At 41.7% G+C, this 21,275-nt stretch overlaps 1 protein-coding gene across 2 annotated transcripts in view; it reads left to right on the forward strand.

The window, feature by feature from the left end:
• The first annotated feature begins 839 nt into the window (after positions 1 to 839).
• The window catches only part of LOC109911988 (secreted frizzled-related protein 1), a 105,557-nt gene continuing 85,121 nt past the window's right edge, over positions 840 to 21,275 (forward strand). The window contains exons 1-2 of one of the 2 annotated variants that reach the window (XM_020511363.2): positions 840 to 1,782; positions 17,798 to 17,878. In XM_020511363.2, coding sequence (XP_020366952.1) covers positions 1,254 to 1,782; positions 17,798 to 17,878 — 610 coding nt within the window. In that variant the 5' untranslated portion in view covers positions 840 to 1,253. The remainder of the gene's footprint in view (positions 1,783 to 17,797; positions 17,879 to 21,275) is intronic. The other variant, XM_020511364.2, reaches the window with a different exon arrangement.

The raw sequence follows: 21,275 nt of genomic DNA on the forward strand, positions 1-21,275 counted from the left end.
CAAAGTAAGTGATCCTCTCGCCACCAAAACTCACACACATAGCAGAATGATAAAAAAAATTCACGCTCGCCAGAATCCTGGCAGTTGTTTGAGTAGAAGAAAATGGCCAAATAAGCTGCTGCCAAGGTACATGGTGTTTCATTCACAACACTCTGCTTTACGATCGTAACTTCGGTTGTGAAATTCAGAGGTAAGTCAGTCACTTCGTCCCAAAGTTGGTCAGAAGTGCAACTTCTGCCAAACAAGCTGGTGACGTTGAGACAAAAGAAATTATTCTGATTTCATCCTCCCTGGAAATAAATCCGTACCAATTATCCTGACGATGTGTACTTTGAGAAGTTGTCCCTCGCAGTTGGATTGCAGATTATAGAGTTCCTTCTCCCCCCGAGAGAAATGGGTGAAAGGGGTTGCAGTTCGACCAAGTGCTGAAATGGACTGTTCCTGTTTTGTTGAATTTATGAAACTCACCTAAAGCTGACAAGTAGGTCATTGGTAAAACAAATGCCAGGAATTCAGACAAGTCAAACTGATGGGAGGAAACGATGTGATATATTTTCTGAATCGCATGTTAAAACGTGTTTTGTAACTCCTGGGGACTCGAAAGATCATAAGAAAAAATATTTATTACTCATTAAAATATTTTGTTTCAATTGCCCACACAATCGGAATGTGGAAGAATGAAATGAAAGCTCGCAGCTGGCTGGGTGGTGGGTATGGCTGGGGGATGGGGTTGGAAGTGGAGGTGGAGAGACAGGGGGCTGCCTGTCACTTCCCTTCCCAAAAGCTGATTGGTAAATAAAGGCTGGAACTGACACTTGCATGGGAGCGTAACATGGGATGGCCACAGGCTGATTGGTTGGTCTTGCGAGGTTGTGATGAAGACTGAAAGCTGCACGCACCCAGCAGAACAAACTTGTGTTCAGAAGCTGGATGCTGAGATCAGTGGAGCCAGTTTCATAAATCAGCACTCCCCCTAACACATTATGTGCACAGTGGACTGAAAGAAAAGTGGACTAAGCGAGCGAGAGAAAACCCGGTTAGACTGGATAATGAAAAAACAGAGACAGGTACTGATATCTTCGAGGCGTTCCTGTTTCTAAAGCAGAGGACAGAACAAAATCTAGCCCTGTGCTGCTGTTTTCTACGAAGACCGGTTCTCAAAGTGAAGCTTAAAGTCCAACTGTGCAAACCGGAGGAAAGTAATCTTGCCAGCTGCAGATAGGACTTTCCAACAACAAAGAAACCAAAGGAAAATGGGACAGAGAGGTATTTCAAGCAAGACTTGCTGGAACTTTTATGCTGTATTTCTGCCACTCAGCATGGGGCTGTTTGCCTGGTGTGTTGCGATGGAAGTGGAGGAATCCAGTTGGCAAGCGGACAGCCGCTTTTATATTAAGCCACCGCACTGCGTGGATATTCCTTTTGCCTTGAGACTTTGCAACAACGTAGGTTATCACAAAATGAGCTTGCCCAACTTGCTCGACCACGAGACCATGGAGGAGGTACAGCAACAGGCGAGCAGCTGGGTGCCACTGCTGAACAAGAACTGTCATCCCAACACCCAGCTCTTCCTCTGCTCACTGTACGCTCCCATCTGCCTGGACAGACCCATCTACCCGTGCCGCTCACTCTGCATGGCAGTGCGAGACGCCTGCACACCTGTCATGGAGTTCTTTGGCTTCCCTTGGCCGGACATGTTGAAGTGCGACAAGTTCCCACTGGACAATGACCTGTGCATCGTCTTTCCCAACCCGAATGCCACCCTGTCGACCAGCTCGCAAGGTAATATTCGCTCTCGGCCCGAGCATGCAGTGTTAAAAAGTAACGCACTTTGAAACTTCGGGAGAGATTGACAACAAGAGAAATGAGTCTTAACATGTTTTCTGTCGAATCCCGACTTCACCCCGCTGGTGGAGTTTCTGTTTGAAACTTAACTCGCTTGAGCTCAATTCCTGTTTGAGCTGTGTTTAGGTAGATGTTCACGGGTGCACCGACGGCCATTGGAAAGCGCCATCTAGAATGATTTCTCCTTCCTGGATCTTTTGAACCGGCGCTAAATTGTGATGGCAATGAGTGTGAACAGAGGAACGGCTCGTTAAGAAAGAAAAGATTGATCCTTTTTTTAGTCACTGGCGGGCAAATGGAAGTTAGGGGGCGTGGGTGTATGTGTGTTGCGGTGGTAATGCAGAGTTTGTTGCAGGCAACCCGCTTGTGAACGAGGCCACGTTATGTGACTCGGGCTCAAGTCAGTGTGAATGGCTTCAATCATCCTTTTTGATGGATTGGTAACAAAGTCGATCAGACACAGAGCTGTTAAACACCGCTCAGTCTGACTGTTTTTCGGGGAGAACTTTAACGCTGCAGTCTTCTCCAAATATTCTCGCTATGCAGAGTCCACTGGCTTGCAGGCACGACTTCTTTCAGCTCTGGAGCAGGAGCTAAGCTCCTCCAACTTTCCTCGCTGGCCCCTTCAGTAAGCGAGACAGTTTGTGCAATGGATTCTCTTTAAACTCAATATTGGCAATGACTAAAACAAGTTAATAAGTGGTTACAAAGTATATAAGGTCTTGAGCAATATATGTGTACCACTTGTGATTATATCAATGCTGCCTGTGAACTTCTCCAAGTCATAGGCGTATATTTTGTACACTGTGGATGATCTTATTTGTTAAAGTGACATTAGCATTTGTATGGTAAGGGTAAACATCACTGTCAGTTACTGTCTTAAGTCGAAGTAAGATTCAACTTACACTGAGTAATCATTATTTCAGAATCTTTTTTATTGGATCGTTGTTTATGGTTGTTGGTTTGAGCTTATTGTATGAACGCGTGGAGACGACAAAGTTCGAAGTTGTTATATTTACTCCGTGCTCAGTTAGCAGGTTTCAGACCATAAGAAGTAGGAACAGAAGTAGTCTGTTCGGCACCTTGAGCCTGCCAGACAGATCTGGGATTTATTGATTTCGGCACCAGTTAAGGTGGCCCTCCGTCGTCTTCCCCTGGGGAATTCTCACCAGGCGGCGCACAGTGCAGTTAATATTCGCTCGAACTAAAGAGGAATTAAGCGGATTTTCCTTAAATGCATTCTTAGGTAGAGGAGTGGACAGCGGTGTTGGGACTGAGACTGTCAAGACTGCTGTTCTTTCCCTCAGGAAAATGCATGTTCTTACGCTTCCCAACGACATGTGGGAAATGCGAGTCCTAAGTCCAAGTCCATACCTTCCGGGAAGAGTGGCTTTGAATGTTCGCCGGAACTTGATCATAATACCAGAAGATATAAGAACAGAATGAGACCATTCGGCCCATCGAGTCTGATCCAGCTATCAACAATGAGAGTGGCAATGAGATGTTGTTAGCTTTCCAATCAGTGCCCCTGCTAGCCAGTCGATACACTGGCTTTTTTGCCTTGCTACGCATTTTGCGATACGTGCAGCAAATGCAGGACGCGTGGAAACCCATACGTCTTAAAGGGACAACAAGGTGTAGAGCTGGATGAACACAGCAGGCCAAGCAGCATCAGAGGAGCAGGAAAGCTGACGTTTCGGGCCTAGACAACTGTTCTATCGGCCTTAATGAACTCACACAACAGAGCTCAGAGTCTTTCTGAGCCGCAAAAAGAATACACCCAATGAAATGGATTTTTTTTGCATAGCTTCTGAATAAATGCTGTTAAATAATTGCTGTTCGGTAGTCAGTATTCAATTCAGACTTTCTAACTTGCTTCCTTTCCCCTCTCCTGAAGACATTGGCTTCTTGCAAGGAGATGGGGGCTGGATAGCAACCGCATTCACTCCAGCCAAATGCCCATTGTGAGACTTGCCAATATCTGTGCAGGCGATTCTACCTTTGACAGGCGTGCCTTCATTTCCCTAAGCCTGGGAATCCCTGCCTCGGTCCCCTTCTCTCCGCTTTCGAGATGCTCTTTAAAAACCTACCTTTTAGACCAAACGCTGGCTCACCTATTCTCATACCTCAAAGTCTGTTCGATTTTCCTCTAATTAAGCACCGAGGTACTTTCTAATGTTAAAGGAATTGCATAAATACTCACGGCACGAATTTGTCACTTCACTGGGCGGGGCGAAGTGATTGACTTTATTTCTATTTTAAGAGACAGTTTGAAATCTGGAATTCAAGTGGCGAGCGTTTTAAAACAAAAAGTAAGCCATGGAGTGGAGTCAGGTTTAAAACAAAATCTCAGTTTGATCACAGGAATTTGATTCAGTCTAAATATAACAATTATACTAAACCAGAAGATATTCTTTGCAGTTCTGTAGAGATCCTAACATGTAATTGAAATTGACGACGGTGATGAGGAATGCGATGGTACAAGATGTCATGCAGTCAGGAGAATGTTGTTTATATTTCACACAAAGTGACAGCTTGAACTGCTTAGCAGTCTGCAAGCGGAATGTTTATCTTGGCCGGGGTTATGAAAGACGAATGAATAATTATTTACAGATTAGCATTTGGGACCGTGAATGGGAGCGATAGCAGTAAATTAAACAGCGCCTTTATTGTTGCTTGCTTCACAGAATAAACTTTTGTGGGCATAAATGAAAGGGTGGAGTTTCTGAGTTGAATGGAATGGATGAAATGGGCGCAAATTGCACCTATTTCGTAAAGTGCTTTTTCGAATGAACTTTTATTCCAACGTATTTGCATATCAATGAATGCAGAATTGCTGTGAATCAAAGCATTCAGGCAGGGTTTGAGGAGACCTTTTCATCTATTATTTTATAAAAAAGTATTCCTGATGCAATCGTGAGGGTGAATTGAAACCAAAATGAGTTTATTGCTAAACTAAGCATTTTAAATCACAAGATCTTGCGAGCAAACTGACTGTTAAACGACTAAAGTGCCTGCTAGACAGCTATTTATTCGTAATTTTGGAGTTTACTTCTCATTTACTTGGCAAATTTAAGAAAATATTTAAATAAAACTTTTCAAAACATACTGATCAGTATCGTCGCGTCCGAAAGATTAATTTTTGAAGCAAGTTCTCAATTCTGATTGGTTATCTTGGGTTGCGAGCACTTTTACGTTGGGTCAAGATTCCAGCACAACCAATTTTTAACCCTGTAAATTCCTTTTTGACACAAAGCCTGTCTGTTTTTCTTTATATTAAAATTCCCTCCGACATTACATAAGAAGAAACTTCACTGAAGTTGATTGTTTTTTCCACTTTTTCCTTTGCAAATGATATCCAGCAAAAGTATTCAATCACATTGAGTTAAAGTTCCATCGAGACTGAGCAGTTTTATTCACCTGACCCCATTAGCTATGAGCTCAGCGAATTCAACAGGTCAACGTTGTAGTTGAGTGTGGGGTCTTCTCAATCTCATCACGTTCTTCCTTTTTATACTCACATCATATTGGAGGAGCGAAAACAAGGGGGAAATCGTGTTTGACCTCTTCAGTTCTCAACTGCACATTGGATTGAAACCAACTCCATTCCAGTTGAGATCAGATAATGAATAGAAAATGGAGCACACATTGAATTGCCTCATCTGTAGGAAACAGTTCCACACTGAATCCAAGAGTTGATAACTGTGCTATTGGGTTTTTCGACTGATGCCATGGAAATGGTTGTTTCAGGCTGTCAGCCCCATGTGAAATCCCGAGTTACGGTTTTGGGAAATGGCAAAGGCAGTGATGTTATTATTTGACATTTGTTACTTATTCACAGCTGACGTGACCCAATCCAGCTGGTTTAAATACTGGTGCAAGCTGCTTGCAACACTAAGTGAGGGCTCCCTCTTTTCACTGGACACCAGCAGCAATTTCCCAACAAGAAACTGATTATGCTTAAAAATATAACAAAAGAGGAACTGTCATCTTCCATTTGCAGACTTGTTCAGTTCAGTGCAAAGTCACAAACAGGGTCAGCTACAAAGAAAGCTTTATTAAAGAAACCAGTGGGGAGTGTCACTTAATTCTTAGGCTAAGAATCTGTGTTTCAACATCCTTAAAATATTGAAGTTGGAGTTTGTTTTGCAGGCAGTGAATACAATTTTTTTTAATGAGTCAAGGAGAATGATTTGCATTTCTTTGCTTGCTTGACTTGTTAATTCGTTTTTGTGACACTCTTGACTTGACCAGCATAGCACTGTTTATGCATAAGGTGTAAATATATGTTCACATACATGCCGATGAATCTACACTTGTAGATCCATTATCCAAATGTATACAGATACTTATAAAGACACATCCATTTATGAACATATACAATGAATGTAGATTACATACATATGTACACAGAAAGATCAATCTTATAGACAGGCATGTAGACACAGATACAGTTGTGCAACATATTTGTATTCCATGATTTTCTTGTGTTTGTTTCTCAGCAATGAATACTTTGTATATTCCTTTTTGTAATTTCTAAATTACCTATGAAGTATGTTGGGGGAAGGGGGAATAATTATGTTCAATTTAGATAGAGAAGGCAAAGTCTGAGAGCGGTACCACAAATGTATTTAGGTTCTGGTTTTAATCAAAGTGCAGCGAGTGGATGTTCTGTTCATCAACTGACCTGCCTTAAGGTACTGTATAGAAAACAGTCTCACTTCTCAATGACAGTGTGTGGTTTGGAATAAAAACAGCTGCAGAGAAATAGAGTTAATGGAGGTAAAAAAATTAAATAAAAAAGGCAAGCTGTACTGCAAATTAAGAATCTCGGCCCTAGTTTATTTTCATACTTGAATGTCCTGGCTCTGGGCTGTTTATTTGTGGGAGTAGGGAAACTGAGCACAATTGAGAGGCTACATGAAAACATGACAAATATATGAGCTAGATATGCAAGGTTTTCTAACAACAGGAAAGATAATGGAAACCTAGAACACCTCCCTTGAACAAATGTGGATTCTGGTACTGTTGAAGCTTTCAAGATGAGTTAGATTTTTACACAAGAAAACTTATTGCGAATATAAAGTAAGGGTGAGAAGATGGAACAAATCAAGTAAGATCTGGATGAATGGCCAAGCTCGTCTAAGGGACTGAATGAACCACTCTTGTTCCTAATGTTCCAGCATTGACAAGTCAGTCTGGTGTGTTGGGTTTGGGCTGGGTTGTGATGTAGTCACATGCAAGAGAGAATGTGGTAAGCCTTTGCATTCACTGTTGGCAGAGAATATCTAGTTAGCTGCAGCATCTCAAACTTCAGAATCATAGAACAAATTCAGAACAAATTCAGACATTGGTATCATTAAGTAGCCAATCTACCTTCTCAGATTGACTTCTTGTTCAAACATTGCAAGACACAGTCCACTGCATTTTCCCTCACAAGAAGATTATAAGACAAGATGAGGAAAGAGGAAGCCCGGGGAGGGAAATGGAGGAAGAAAAATTAGAAGGCAGAGATTGTAGGGAGAGAAATCCATCTGAGTTGGAGGCAGAATAGAGAATTCCTTGTTGCATCATTGATGATATTTAAGAAACAGCACAAATGAATATTGCTTAGCCAAGTAAATGTCGTCAGATGCAACTGAATTACTTATTCTATCATCAGTTGTTTCCCATCAGCTGAGTTTCTGGCATTGTTAAGGAGGCTGGGATGGCTCTATGCTGTCTGCTCTAGCATAAGCTATCCAAATTAGTTTTGATGGTGTAGTATTGAAGTTTATATCAACTTCAAAATAGTCGCAAGATCTTACTGCTGACTTAGACAATGTGGTTCCCTTAGACAAGGAGTGCTATTTGTGCACAAGCATTGGAGAATACATGATTGACAAACAGCAAATTATTTTTATACACTCTCCTCCTGTTACACTGCATAAATTTCTTCTCTCCTGAACTTTTGACCTCACAGCTCATTCCTGAAGAGTGATGTTAAAATCAGCTCTGAGCATCACTCTTGTCAATTTATGTTTGTCAGCTTCTCATCAATGCACTGAAGGTATAATTGGAAAGACTTAACACCGGCCAACATGCAGAATAAGCACCATGTTCTTAATGACATGGCATTGGAGATGGTAAATCCAACAGGTCATCAAACAGAGAAGAAAATGTATTATCATTGGTGAGAAAACACTGAAATGTGTAATAAGACCCCAGAATTTTAGCACCCAAAATGGATGATTTGGGTTCAGTCAGATGTTCACATTTTTAAAATGTCAAACCTGAACCTAACCATTTCTAGCCTCTGACTGCCAAGCTTAATGGAATTCAATCAAAGAACTGGAGTCAGTGCCTCCCAAACTGTTTCCGAATGTGATGCTATCTTAATGCCTCAGCCATCATGTGACATCAGAGTCAAAATTGGGGACACAACATTGGACGAGTGGGGGAGGTGGGGACTGTAGGACGATGAAGGCTGTTGAGCAGTTTCCAGGATTTTTAAAATATCATTCATGGGATGGGGGCATCATTGATAAATTGACTAGCATTTGTTGCCCATCCTTCATTTCCATGGAGAAGCAGATGTGAGCTGCAGTCTTAGACCACTGCAGTCAATGGTGAATAGATATACCTACTGTGCTGACAAGGTGGAAGTTCCAGGATTTAGATCCAGTGACAGTGATGGAGTATCAATATTGTACCAAATCAGGATGTTGTGTGCTGATGTTCCCAAACAGCTGCTGCCCTTGTTGTTCTAGCTTGTGGAGGTCATGGCTTTGCGAGGTCCTGCCAGCGGAGCCTTGGTGAGTGGTTTTACTGCATTTGTAGAGGGTACACATTACTGCTATTGTGCATCAGTGGTGAAGGGAGGAAAAACCGAAGGTGGTAAAGGGGTACCCATCAATTGGGCTGCTTTGTCCTGAATGGTGTCGAGCTTCGTGAGTTTTGTTGGAGCTAAACCAATCCAGGCAAGTAGAGAGTATTCCATCACACTCCTGACTTGTACCTTGTCAATGGTAGACAGGCTCTGGGAGTCCGGAGGTGAGTTACTCCCTACAAGATTCTTAGCTTCTAACCTGCTCTTGCAGCCACAGTGGTTATCTGGCTAGTGCCAGACAGTTTCTGGTATCTAGAGGACTGTGAACTAGGTGTGAGCTTGAGAGTTTTTAATCAGGGTGGATGTTTCAAACTCCTGGGGGTGCCTTGCAAAAAAGTTAAGAAGCACCATTTTTACATGCTGTGGTTGAAGCAGCAATTGGGCTTCAGAAACCAGAGGATCAAGTAATACTAACCAGTTGGGGATGAAGAAATATATTGAAAGAAGCCTCAAAGTTGCAATAATTTTGTCTAAGCTCTACAGCTGCCATTAATGCCTCAAATTTGGTGGCCCCAAAATCTCATCCGATAACCTCAATGGGCGTCATGACTCATAGTTTGGGAACTCCTGTTCTAGTTAACCCAATTTGCAAGTTTACCAGGAGCCAATCAGGTATTTGTGCATGTCAGTGAGCAGATTGTTGCCTTTGACAGTGTTGCTTGTGGGCAATAAGGTGAAAGAATTGACCAAGGACAATGGGCCAAAGGGCCTCCATCTGTCCTGTGTGAATCTACAGAAATGTTCAAATAAACTTGTTCAGGAATATTATGAAGCACCTGTAAAGCAGACAGAATCCACTATGAAGCTACTGAAATAATAAGTTTTCATTTCCCTACATAATACAGTGGCTGGTGGAGTCATTCAATTCTAGGATTTTATCTTGAAAATTAATTCCCTTGTTTGATCTACAATCTTCCTCACTTGATGGTCCCAGAGGTTTACCTTTCAGTCCATCAAGTCTGAGGCTGGTCAAAAACAAACACCTAAACATACTCATCCATTTTCCAGCACTTTGTTCCTTTCCTTTTGAGCCTTGGCATCGCAAGTGCACATCTAAATACCTGTTAAATGTTACTAGGGTTTCTGCCCCTACAATATTTATACAGTCAGTGAGTTCCAGATTCCCACCACCATCTGAGTGAAAAAGATTTCCTCATTTCCTTTCTAAGCTTCCTGCCCCTCATCTAAAACCTATGCCCCTTGGTCATTGATCTCTACCACCCAAGGGGAAAAGTTCCTTCTTGTCAACGCTATCTATGTCTCTCATAATTTTAAACAACACAGTCATGCCCTCTCTCAGTCTCCTCTGCTCCAAGGTAAACAACCCCAGTATATCCAATCTCTTATCATAATTAAAACTCTTGAGCCCAGACACATCTTGATAAATCTCTTTTCCATCCTTTTCGATTCCATCATTCTCCAAAAATGTGGATTCTAGAACTGCAACTAGACTTTAGCTCTGGCCTAACCAATATTTTAAACAGCTCCAGCATAATCTCCCTGCTCTTAAAATCTATGCCTCAGCTTAGAATGGCAAGTATCCCATGTGCCTTACTTACTACTTTATCCACCTATCCCACTACCTTGAGGGACCAGTGTACACACACACACCAAAGTCCCTCTGATCATCAGTGCTTCCCAGGGTCCAACTGTTTATCATGCATTTCAAACCTTGTTTGACCTGCCCAAATGTATCATCTCAAATTAATCCAGATTGAATTCTATTTGCCACTGATCAGCTTATCTGTCCAGTCTGTCTATGTCCTGCTGTAAACTAAGGTTATCCTCCTCACTGTTCACCACCCAACTAATTTTTGTATCATTCACAAACTTACTGATCAGGCCTCTGATAGTCAAGTCCATGTAATTTACACATATCACAAACAGCAAGGGCCACAACACCAATTTCTGCAGAACCCCACTGGACACAGGCTTCCAGTCACAAAAACAGCCCCCAACCATCACCCTCTGATTCCTGCCACTCAACCAATTCTGATCTAATTAGCCAAATTTCCTTGGGCTCTTACCTTTGCTCTTAGTCTCCCATATGGGACCATAACAAAAACCTTGCTGAAGTCAAAGTATGCATTGTCCTCATCTACCCATCTTTTGGTCACCTCTTTGAAAAATTCAATCATGTTGGCAGACATGATCTCCCCTTAACAAAACCATGCTGACTGCTCTTGATTAATCCCTGCCTCTCCAAAAGCAGATTAATCTGTCCTCCAGAATTACTTCTAATAGTTCTCCACTACTGATGTTAGACTGACTGGTCTATAGTCTCCTAGTTTATTCCTTGTTGCTTTCCTAAATGACAGTACCACATTGGCTGTCATCCAGTCCTCTGGCACCTCTCCTATTGTCAGAGAGGAATTCAAAATTGTTGCCAGTGCCTTTGTTATTTCCTCCTTTGCCTCAGTCCACAGTCTTTGGTGGATGCATTAAAGAACAAAAATGTACTGGGGAGTTGTGCATCTGAAGACGTAAGCATTCATGCTCTATTTCAGACATGGTGTGTATCTCCATAATCCAGTGGTTGCCATTCATTCGTTGTAACGTACAAAACAGACTCATGTCTGTTTAATGAGCTGTGGAATGGAGATGGATTGCCATAATGAGCAGAATATGCAAGTGAGTGGATGGGAAATGGGGATAACATTTAAATATCAAGCTATCTTAATGGCCTAAGGGTTTGAAATATCGGAAAGTCTTTTTGAAAGCAGAAATACCTCTCATGAAATGAAATTAAATAGGAGTTTAAATTACACTCAAATAATTCAAATGACCACTGCATCACAGATTTTTAAAATTACATTTGTGATAAACAATGTCAAAACTATTCAACACCATGATTGTCACCCAATGTAAATGACAGATACTGTTGGGTCTATGCTAGTATCCACCACTTGTATGGAATCAAACCCACTATCTGATCTGTGAATGAATATTCAGATGGTAGAGACTGGAGTGTAGATTTTAAGTGACCAATCTGATCCCTAGCTTCAGATATTGATTATCCAGCACCAAAGCTACACGAAAGAAACCAAAAGAACTGCAGATGCTGGAAATCTGAAACTAAAACAGAAATTGCTGGAAAATCTCAGTAGGTCTGGCAGCATCTGTAGAGTGAAATCAGAGTTAACGTTTCGGCTCCAGTGACCATCCTTCAGAACTTAAAAGTTACACGCTTGTGAACAGTGATGATACTTGAACACCGTGGTTGGGCGCAAGCTTGATAATAGCTCATGGTTTCTCGAAGGTCTTGGCTTTGTACCTTGAATTCGCCGTTGAACGCCTTCAAAGTCTTACATATATTCGACATGTTTCATAATCTCGTGACATCGCAAAGCATGTTCGAGCGAATGAAATGACTGTGGTCACTGTTGTAATGTTGACAACTCACATGTTTCAGTCTACAATCCATCTTTGCAAGCAGCAATGATGTTGACAAAAGTGTGCAGCATATCTTTAATGCACTGCAGGTTTTCAGGTTACCTTGTAAACTGTATGAGAATAATTGAAGTACAAAAAAAACATTAAGGGAAAGTGAAGCTGTTTTTAATGCACATACAAACACCGAAAATATTTGCTTATCATTAGCTGCTTTGTCGCCTGTATTTTACTGCCCCTCCTCCCATTCCTGTTTACTGGCCAGCAGATGGTGCAGCCATCATGTTATAAAACCAGACTGCACCGCGGGGCTTGTGGTTGTTACGGGTGCGGATGTATGATGCAAGAGAGAGGCAGGTAAAAGACAATAACATGTACCTTCATTTGCACCTTCCATGCCATCCGTAGGTCCCATAGAATCTGTCAGCAGGCGAATAATTAATCACTGTTAAGTCGGCAAATGTGGCAGCAATTTGCAGAGTAAGATATCGCATGTGACATATTGCTAGCAGCCTTATCAAACAAAAAAGTCACTTCTAACATGACCAGTTTAAGAAACCAAAGTCTTGTGAGAGACATAATGTTCTAGATTTCCAGTGCTTTGTGTGACAAAGTACTTCCTCCTTTCATCCCTAAATAGTCTAACTCAAAACCCCTCCACCACAGGAACTGATTGAACTTCCGAGGGCAATGAGCAAGGCTTCAGATATCCTGAACAAATGTTAAATAATGCACAGCAAGCTGCCACAACAGTAATGAATAATTGACCACATTATGTGTTTTAGGTATTGTTCAACAGACTGAATCTTGCAAGGACACCAGGCACAACTCTCCCCCTTTGTACAATAGCACAATGAGATAACAATGCCCTTGTGAGAAGGCAAACAGGTCCTTGGTTTCATGCTTCACCTGCAAGAGGACATATCTGACAGTGCAGCTTCTCCTCAGTACTACACTGAATGTCAGCAAAAAATAACTGAAAGCAAAACAAAAACGTGCTTCTGAAATTTTAGGGTGATTTTACCATACATGGCAGAGGATAGGAGTTTCCAAACCACCTACAGCAATGAAAGCAGTCAATCACAGCACGTCAAAGAAACTGCGCCTCCTACTGGAAATATTTAGCATTTCTGAGAGATGGAATAAAGCTCTCGATTAAGCCTGTCTTTCACAAGCCTTCCTGACAAACATTAGTGTAAACCCAGCAAACCTCAGCTGCCGACGCAGCAAAAATCCTGCACCTCCATTGAAAATGTGCTGTTGCTGATTATTCCAGCAGTTGAGCTTATACTAGTTAAGGACTGAGCTCATGACAACAGACGAGAAGCTGGATTTTCTGATGAAGGGTCGAGGCCCGAAACGTCAGCCTTTCTGCTCCTGTGATGCTGCTTGGCCTGCTGTGTTCATCCAGCTCTGCACCTTGTTGTCCTGGATCCATGCTGACGGGGTGAAAGCTCATGCCGGTGGCTGTCAGGCCTTTGTGGGAATCTTTTTCTAAGACTTGGCAAAATGGAATGTGTGCAAGATTGGTGGAGGAAAATGTTTGGAGAGAGGCTGACACCCGTACTGACTGCCACCGAAGAGAAGCTCCCCTATGTTAATTGCTTCAAGCGCAAAATCCTCAGAAACAAAACCACTGGGAATTTCCTCAAGTTCACCACTAAAGTGAAGGGGGATAAATATCTTTGCCAGGATTTGCCCCATTTATCACCTGAACTTTGGTCAATGAGTGGCAGAAACCTTGATGTTTGCTCACATCTCCAGGGTTTTCTGCCAACATTATGGTTCAACGAAAAAAAATGTGCTTTTAAATCGCATTTCTCATGACAACCAGAATGCTCAAAACATTTTACATGAAGTGCTTTTAGAAATTAAGCCATTTTGAAATGAATGTCAGGTTGTAAACATAGCAGCGAACACACATCAACAAGTTTCCACAAATAGCAATGTGATCATGATCAGATAATTTTCTTTTTTTTGTGCTATGCTGTTTGGGGGTTATATTTTGCTGAGGATTGGAATGCACTGTCTGGGAGAGTGGTGGAGGCAGATTCCATTGGAGATTTTAAAAGGGAGCTGGATATATATTTGCAAGTGGTGAAGTTAGAGGGTAACGGAGATAGGGCTAGAGAGTGGGACTATCTGGGTAGCTCTTTCAGGAGCCAGTGCAGATATGATGGGTCGAATGACCTCCTTCTGTACTGTAAAATTCTAAGATTCTATGATTCTTTGACATAAGAAAGGTCATCTGCTGTGCTTCAAGAAGGAAGATGAAGCCTTAGTTTAACATTAATGCAAAAATCACATTTCCAACATTGGAAAGGCATTAGGGTGGACAAGTCCCCAGGTCCAGATGGGATCTATCCCAGGTTACTGAGAGAAGCCAGAGAGGAAATAGCTGGGGCCTTAACAGATACCTTTGCAGCATCCTTGAGCACGGGTGAGGTCACGGAGGACTGGAGAATTGCTAATGTTGTCCCCTTGGTTAAGAAGGGTAGCAAGGATAATCCAGGTAATTATAGACCGGTGAGCCTGACATCAGTGGTGGGGAAGCTGCTGAAGAAGATACTGAGGGATAGGATCTATTTACATTTGGAAGAAAATGGGCTTATTAGTGATAGGCAGCATGGTTTTGTGCAGGGAAGGTCATGTCTTACCAACTTGATAGAATTCTTTGAGGAAGTGACAAAGTTGATAAATGAGGGAAGGGCTGTAGATGTCATATACATGGACTTCAGTAAGGCATTTGATAAGGTTCCCCATGGTAGGCTGATGGAGAAAGTGAAGTCACATGGGGTCCAGGGTGTACTAGCTAGATGGATAGAAAACTGGCTGGGCAACAGGAGACAGAGAGTTGTAGTGGAAGGGAGTTTCTCAAAATGGAGAACTGTGACCAGTGGTGTTCCACAGGGATCCGTGTTGGGACCACTGTTGTTTGTGATATACATAAATGATCTGGAGGAAGGTATAGATGGTCTGATTAGCAAGTTTGCAGATGACACTAAGATTGGTGGAGTAGCAGATAGTGAAGGGGACTGTCGGAGAATGCAGCAGAATTTAGATAGATTGGAGAGTTGGGCGGAGAAATGGCAGATGGAGTTCAATCCAGGCAAATGTGAGGTGATGCATTTTGGACGATCCAATTCAAGAGCGAACTATATGCTAAATGGAAAAGCCCTGGGGAAAATTGATGCACAGAGAGATCTGGGTGTTCGGGTCCATTGTACCCTGAAGGTGGCAACGCAGGTCGATAGAGTGATCAAGAAGGCATACAGCATGCTTTCATTCATTGGACGGGGTATCGAGAACAAGAGTTGGCAGGTCATGTTATAGTTGTACAGGACTTTGATTTGGCCACATTTGGAATACTGCATACAGTTCTGGTCGCCACATTACCAAAAGGATGTGGATGCAGAGGAGGTTCACCAGGATGTTGCCTGGTATGGAGGGCGCTAGCTATGAAGAGAGGTTGAGTTGATTAGGATTATTTACATTAGAAAGACGGAGGTTGGGCGGGGGACCTGATCGAGGTCTAGAAAATCATGAGAGGTATAGACAGGGTGGATAGCAAGAAGCTTTTTCCCAGAGTGGGGGACTCAATTACTAGGGGTCACAATTTCAAGTTGAGAGGGGAAAAGTTTAAGGGAGATATGCGTGGAAAGTTCTTTACGCAGAGGGTGGTGGGTGTCTGGAACGCGTTGCCAGCAGAAGTGGTAGAGGCGGGCACGATAGCGTCATTTAAGATGTATCCAGACAGATACATGAATGGGCAGGGAGCAGAGGGATACAGATCCTTGGAAAATAGGCGACAGGTTTAGATAGAGGATCTGGATCGGCACAGGCTTGGAGGGCCGAAGGGCCTGTTCCGGTGCTGTAATTTTCTTTATTCTTTGTTCTTTGGAATTCTCCCTGACTACTGCAAAGGAGTGTCAGCTTTGTGTCTGTCGTGCAATTTGAATCCAATCATTCAGAGGCCAGAGTGCTAACCCACTGAACCACATTACATTACAAATAACAGACAGGCAAACTGGGTGAAGCTGAGAGCCCAGCATGCAGAAATGGGTCAGACTCAGTGGAACCACTCTGTTTGACTGGTACGACAAGTTGTATACACAGGTGGTTCATGCAAAGCTCTGTAATGGCTCCATCAACTGGTGTGTAATGAAAGATGGATTGTGCTGAAGTGCAGGATTGCAGTTTTCCCAATAGACACAGCTCAGAGCTATTTACGTCACATGCTGATTCAGCAGACCCCAGCCTCTTATTGCACGCTGCTGTTTATTTTACTTGTCATGGACAATTTCCACTGAAGAAAGCAAAACTTGCTTCAACATTTTTTTTATTCCCCGTATCCCCATCAACACTACCCTCAAGCGATTGTGTTACTTCAGTCAACTGATGGAAAAATGTTTTCTCTTTAGCTTTCTTTTTGCAAAGAGTTTTGAATTTTCCCCAGAATTAGCTTCTTTTTCTTACCCCTACTCCTGTGTCTGATGAGGAAAATTTTCCATCAAAATTTTCAAAGGACCACTTTAATGTGACCAAGCAGACAGAGGGGTTAATGAGCAAACAAACAATGAGAGTGTGTCAGGAAAACGGTTCCAAACTAAAATTCCAGGTTTTCCTGGGTAGGACAAGGGACGGGTGGCTAATACACTCTCAGGTGGTGGGTTGGCATCTCAGCTATGTTCATGAGCTGGAAGGCTTAGATTTAAACAGCATTATGAAGACTTAAAATTGTCTGGATTGAATTTCCAATGAATGCAATGAGCTGAAGGTCATTGTTTTTCTGCGGCTCCAACATTACAATGATGACTACTCTTCAATAGTGTCTCATTGGCTGCTTAGCACTTTGATTTAATTTGTTCATGAGATGTAGGAGTGGCTGGATGTGCCAGGATTGATGCCCATTTTTCATTCCCAGATCAGGTAAGAAGGCTCGATTTCCCTCCCTGACCGGGGATTACTGAATGCAATGAATTTTTACAACAATCAACAGAGATTTCATGGATATTATTAGATGAGCTTTGTACCCTTGATTGTTTTTATTCAGTCCAAAATTCACCATGTGTTTTGGGAGATTCAAACCCATTCTCCAGAACATGAGCCTGAGGTTCTGGAATTATTACTCCAACGACATTATCAGACACCACCACCTCCGCAAAGTTTAGCCAGTGATCCCTGTTGGAAAGTTCATGTCAGGTGAGCAGAGAACAACCTGATCTGAGTATTCCTTGTGCTCAGACAGCCAGCTGACCTATAGTATCTTGGCTGCCAAGGACAGCCAGAGATTTAGTAAGGTGTTCACATTCAGGATTGCTGAAAGGACGTGGGGTCCTTGAGGAAATTGGAATGAGATAGAAGTAAATTCCAACTAATAGGATAACTTGAGCTCTGCTTAATAATGACAAATTTGCTCTTTCACTTTGTGTCTAAAATCTCCTCACACTATACTGCTTCAGAACTGACTCTCAGTGAAGTGGAATCATTTCCCGCGAACATGCTTTTTTGATTCACTGTTAATTTTATTCAAAAATACTGCTCTAACTCAGGTTGGAAAATGTACGTCTTTTAATGGCGTATATAAATGCAGATGATTTTTGCTGTATGAATGCCTTTATGTACTAATGAGTTACTATAAATTCTCACCCCATCTGTTCTTACTGACCACGACATTGGTTTGCTTCTTTCCAGCAGCATCAGAAGTGTGTCCACCATGTGACAATGAGATGAATACAGACATTATTCTGGATCACCTCTGTGCAAGTGAATTTGGTAAGTTGCATCCACCATCATTGGACTCAAACAAATCTGTGTGTAACCTTTTCTTACATGCGTTTTTATTCCGCCAAGTCAGTTTCAGAACTTGCCCAATGTCAACAATGTTGAAAAACCTTCTAAATGAGTTCTGTCTTGCCTTTGCCACTTCGAGGAGTGAATTTCAGAATTTTCTACAGTTTTGATCTGTTGGAATCAATGAAGATATATTTCTGGCAGGTAAAAGGAAGTTTGACCTTTTTAGGTTTCCACTGAATAAGTAGATGTTTAGGGACTGTGGCTGTGCTTTTTGCCTGGAGTACTGAGGTGAATGAACATCCCCCACTTTATCTGTTTCAGTGCAGCCTGCACTATTGACCGAACTATCTTTCCTTGCAAAGACTATGTGACAGATCATCAACACCAGGATTCTACCTATCAGAGTCTTAGTACAGCTATTCTTACGTGCAGCATAATGATGTTAATGGATCTTGCCATGTTGTCAGCAATCTGCAGACATCAAAACCATTGGACTGTGAGCAAGTATTTTGAATCTTTCTATTCTGAGGAATAATTTTTGAATGCAAGCCCTTGCTGAGCATTATAGCCGGTGTTTGAGGGAATCGTGCACAGGATTTCACTTGGGCACAAATTGTGGAAGTATTTCAAAGTGCTTCTTGACTGGTTTTACATTCAATACCCATTGTTACAGAGGTAATTCTAGCAGCTATTTTATACAGTCAAGCACATCAGGCATCAATGAATGAAAAGAAATAGAAATGAACAGAAGAAAGGAAAATGAGCAAGGCCCCAGAACAGCGGGTGTTTCTCTTCACATCATAACACAGGATTATTACCAATGATCCAAACAGAGAGTGAGATCTTACGTAGTGCCTCCAAGATTACAACACACCCTCAGAATGAGGAACCATGCTGAAAATTCCGATGTTGTATTTAAACTCACATGTAATGATTCAGACACAATTGTGCTCCCAACAGAGAGAAACTGACACCTGGACAATTACTGAGAGAATGTCCTTGCTTCCTGAAGCAGCTATGGGAATTAGGAGCACTGAGAAGTTGGCTTGATATTGCAAACTTGAGGCAAGTTCCATTTGTGTTGCTTTCTGGATGAGTGATGGTTGGGGATCACGGAAGAAGTTACTGGCAATTCCTATCCGTTTTGAAAGATTTATCATTGCTTCAAGAGCTTTATAAATTCCCAATGGTGTTCTAATGTTTCTCTAGTCTGTTGCACTATTAATCTTTCCTCATTTTTCATTTCTTCATGTGTCTGATGTTTGTACTTTTTGCTGCAGATCTCCTTCACTCTGTCACAGATTCTGCTGTATTTAGAAAGCTCCGGACAATCACAACAATGTCCTTCAGGAAATTGCTTTGGTTTACTTATCCACTAGTAATGTATCATGATGGAAACAGTGCCCGTGACTGAGTGGAAAGTTGTGAGACTGGGGAGAACAGGACAGTAGCAAGAGGGATTGAGGAAATCAGAATGCAAGCACATTTGATCCTCAGCACATGTTGAATGTAAAGGGGTGCAACGAGGCATGTTGGTTTTAGTTATTTATTTATTAATTCTTAGGATGTAGGTAGCAAAATGCTGTCTAAGCTGCATGGTCATGCAGCTGTTCCAATGCACTGACTTCTGTTTTCAACGTTGCACATCGACCTCAGAGGTTCGTGTCCCCAAAAGAAATGATTGTGAGTATTGGTGGGAAATGTTGCCCTTCAAAATATGAGATGCCTTTTTTGAATGGCTGCACTCCAGGTCATAATAATGGTTCAAAACATATTATTGTTATTTGTAAAAGTGAATATTGAAGTGGAGGAATAATGAATTTTAGTTTTCAGTTCTGTGAAGGCCTAACTTGTCTTTTTGTGAAAACTCAGAAAGCCATTTTAAACAGTGAGTTGAAAACATTTTTTATAGGATGTCATACGACTTTAGCTAAATGACTAGAAGTCACAAGGGGAGACAATTGCTACAATGTTTGCTGAATTAGGTTTTATGACCAGCAGAGAGAGAGAAGGGGTCCAGAAGCAAGTTTGAAAGGGGGAGAGCTATTACAGCAGAGGTGCTGTTATGATCAGTTTCCAAGAGGTCAAATCAGTGGAAGACATGAGCTCAGGGAATCCATTTTACATAATAGTGAGCTACATTTGCAGCTTGATTTTGGAGAGCCTTGAGGACAAACATTAACTGAAGAAAATAACATTAAGTGAACACGGAGCAATTGCTGAAAGGAAACTCATGACAGCTGCAGTTGAGTGAAAAGTTTTAGTATCTAATCAGGGTGATTCTTTATTGCGGTTTGAGCCTCTGTAAGGATATTGCTGGGGTATAAGGAATGAATATTTCTTTTTGATATTTACAATGAGATCAGTCCAATATATACAATCAAAACTAATGTAGTTTTTGATTTTGTTTTGTGCAATGAACTGTTTTCCTTTTCAGTTAAAAGTACATTTACAGTCTCTTGTGAATGTGTTTAGTGACTGACCTTAACAGCAAACAGAAAGAAAAATAAAACTTATGATCCAACAAGCATCTGGGATCTGACTTATCCATTATTGCTATCAGCTGGTATCCTAACAACATTAAGATCTGCCCACAGTACTGTGAGGGGGTGGGGGAGCGGAATGCAAGGATTTTGACCCAGCAATGATGAAGAAACGGCAGTATTGTTTGAAGTGCGCACAGTGTGCGCAATTTAGAAAAGATGGTGTTACCATGCATCTGTTCTGTGTGTGTGTGTGTGTGTGTGTGTGTGTGTGTGTGTCATGGTGGAGTGTAGATGGGGAAATAGTGTTGGAGAGTGAAAGAAGCATGACTGATGAGCAGTTATGATCATATGGAGTCAAGCTACTTATAGTCCTTGTGGCTGTTGGAACTTATATTCCACTGAAATTTTATTTGTTGATCTGCAGTTTGATTGGGCCGATTTCATCTTTCGTGCAATAGAATGAGTTCAGTTAGGAAAAGTAACTAATTATGAAACAGAAAAAGGTATCAGTTGAACTAATAAGAAAACTGTCAAATATTCATGCTAGTTCAGGACTCAATGAAATTGCATAACTTGCTATGAGAAAGAAAGTTATTATTGTTTCATCTGAAGAGAATTGACTCAAACATCCAACCTTCTATGGATAACAATGTTATGTGATCAGGCAGATGCAGAAAATAATCCGAGCAGTTTGTTGGATTTCTGTGCTTTGCTAATGGCTTGACAGATTTTTCGCCTCATAACATGGAGATTTTTGTTAACCAAAGGTACTAAATGAAATCGGGGAAAGTTGAGTCTATGGAGTGAATAGTGGAAGAGCCTCAAGGAGCTGGATTGCGTCCTCCTATTCTGACGTTCATCACCTCTGACATTCAGACCAATGTTACAAA

This window comes from Rhincodon typus, chromosome 40, assembly GCF_021869965.1.
Source record: "Rhincodon typus isolate 14 chromosome 40, sRhiTyp1.1, whole genome shotgun sequence".
NCBI lineage: Eukaryota > Metazoa > Chordata > Chondrichthyes > Orectolobiformes > Rhincodontidae > Rhincodon > Rhincodon typus.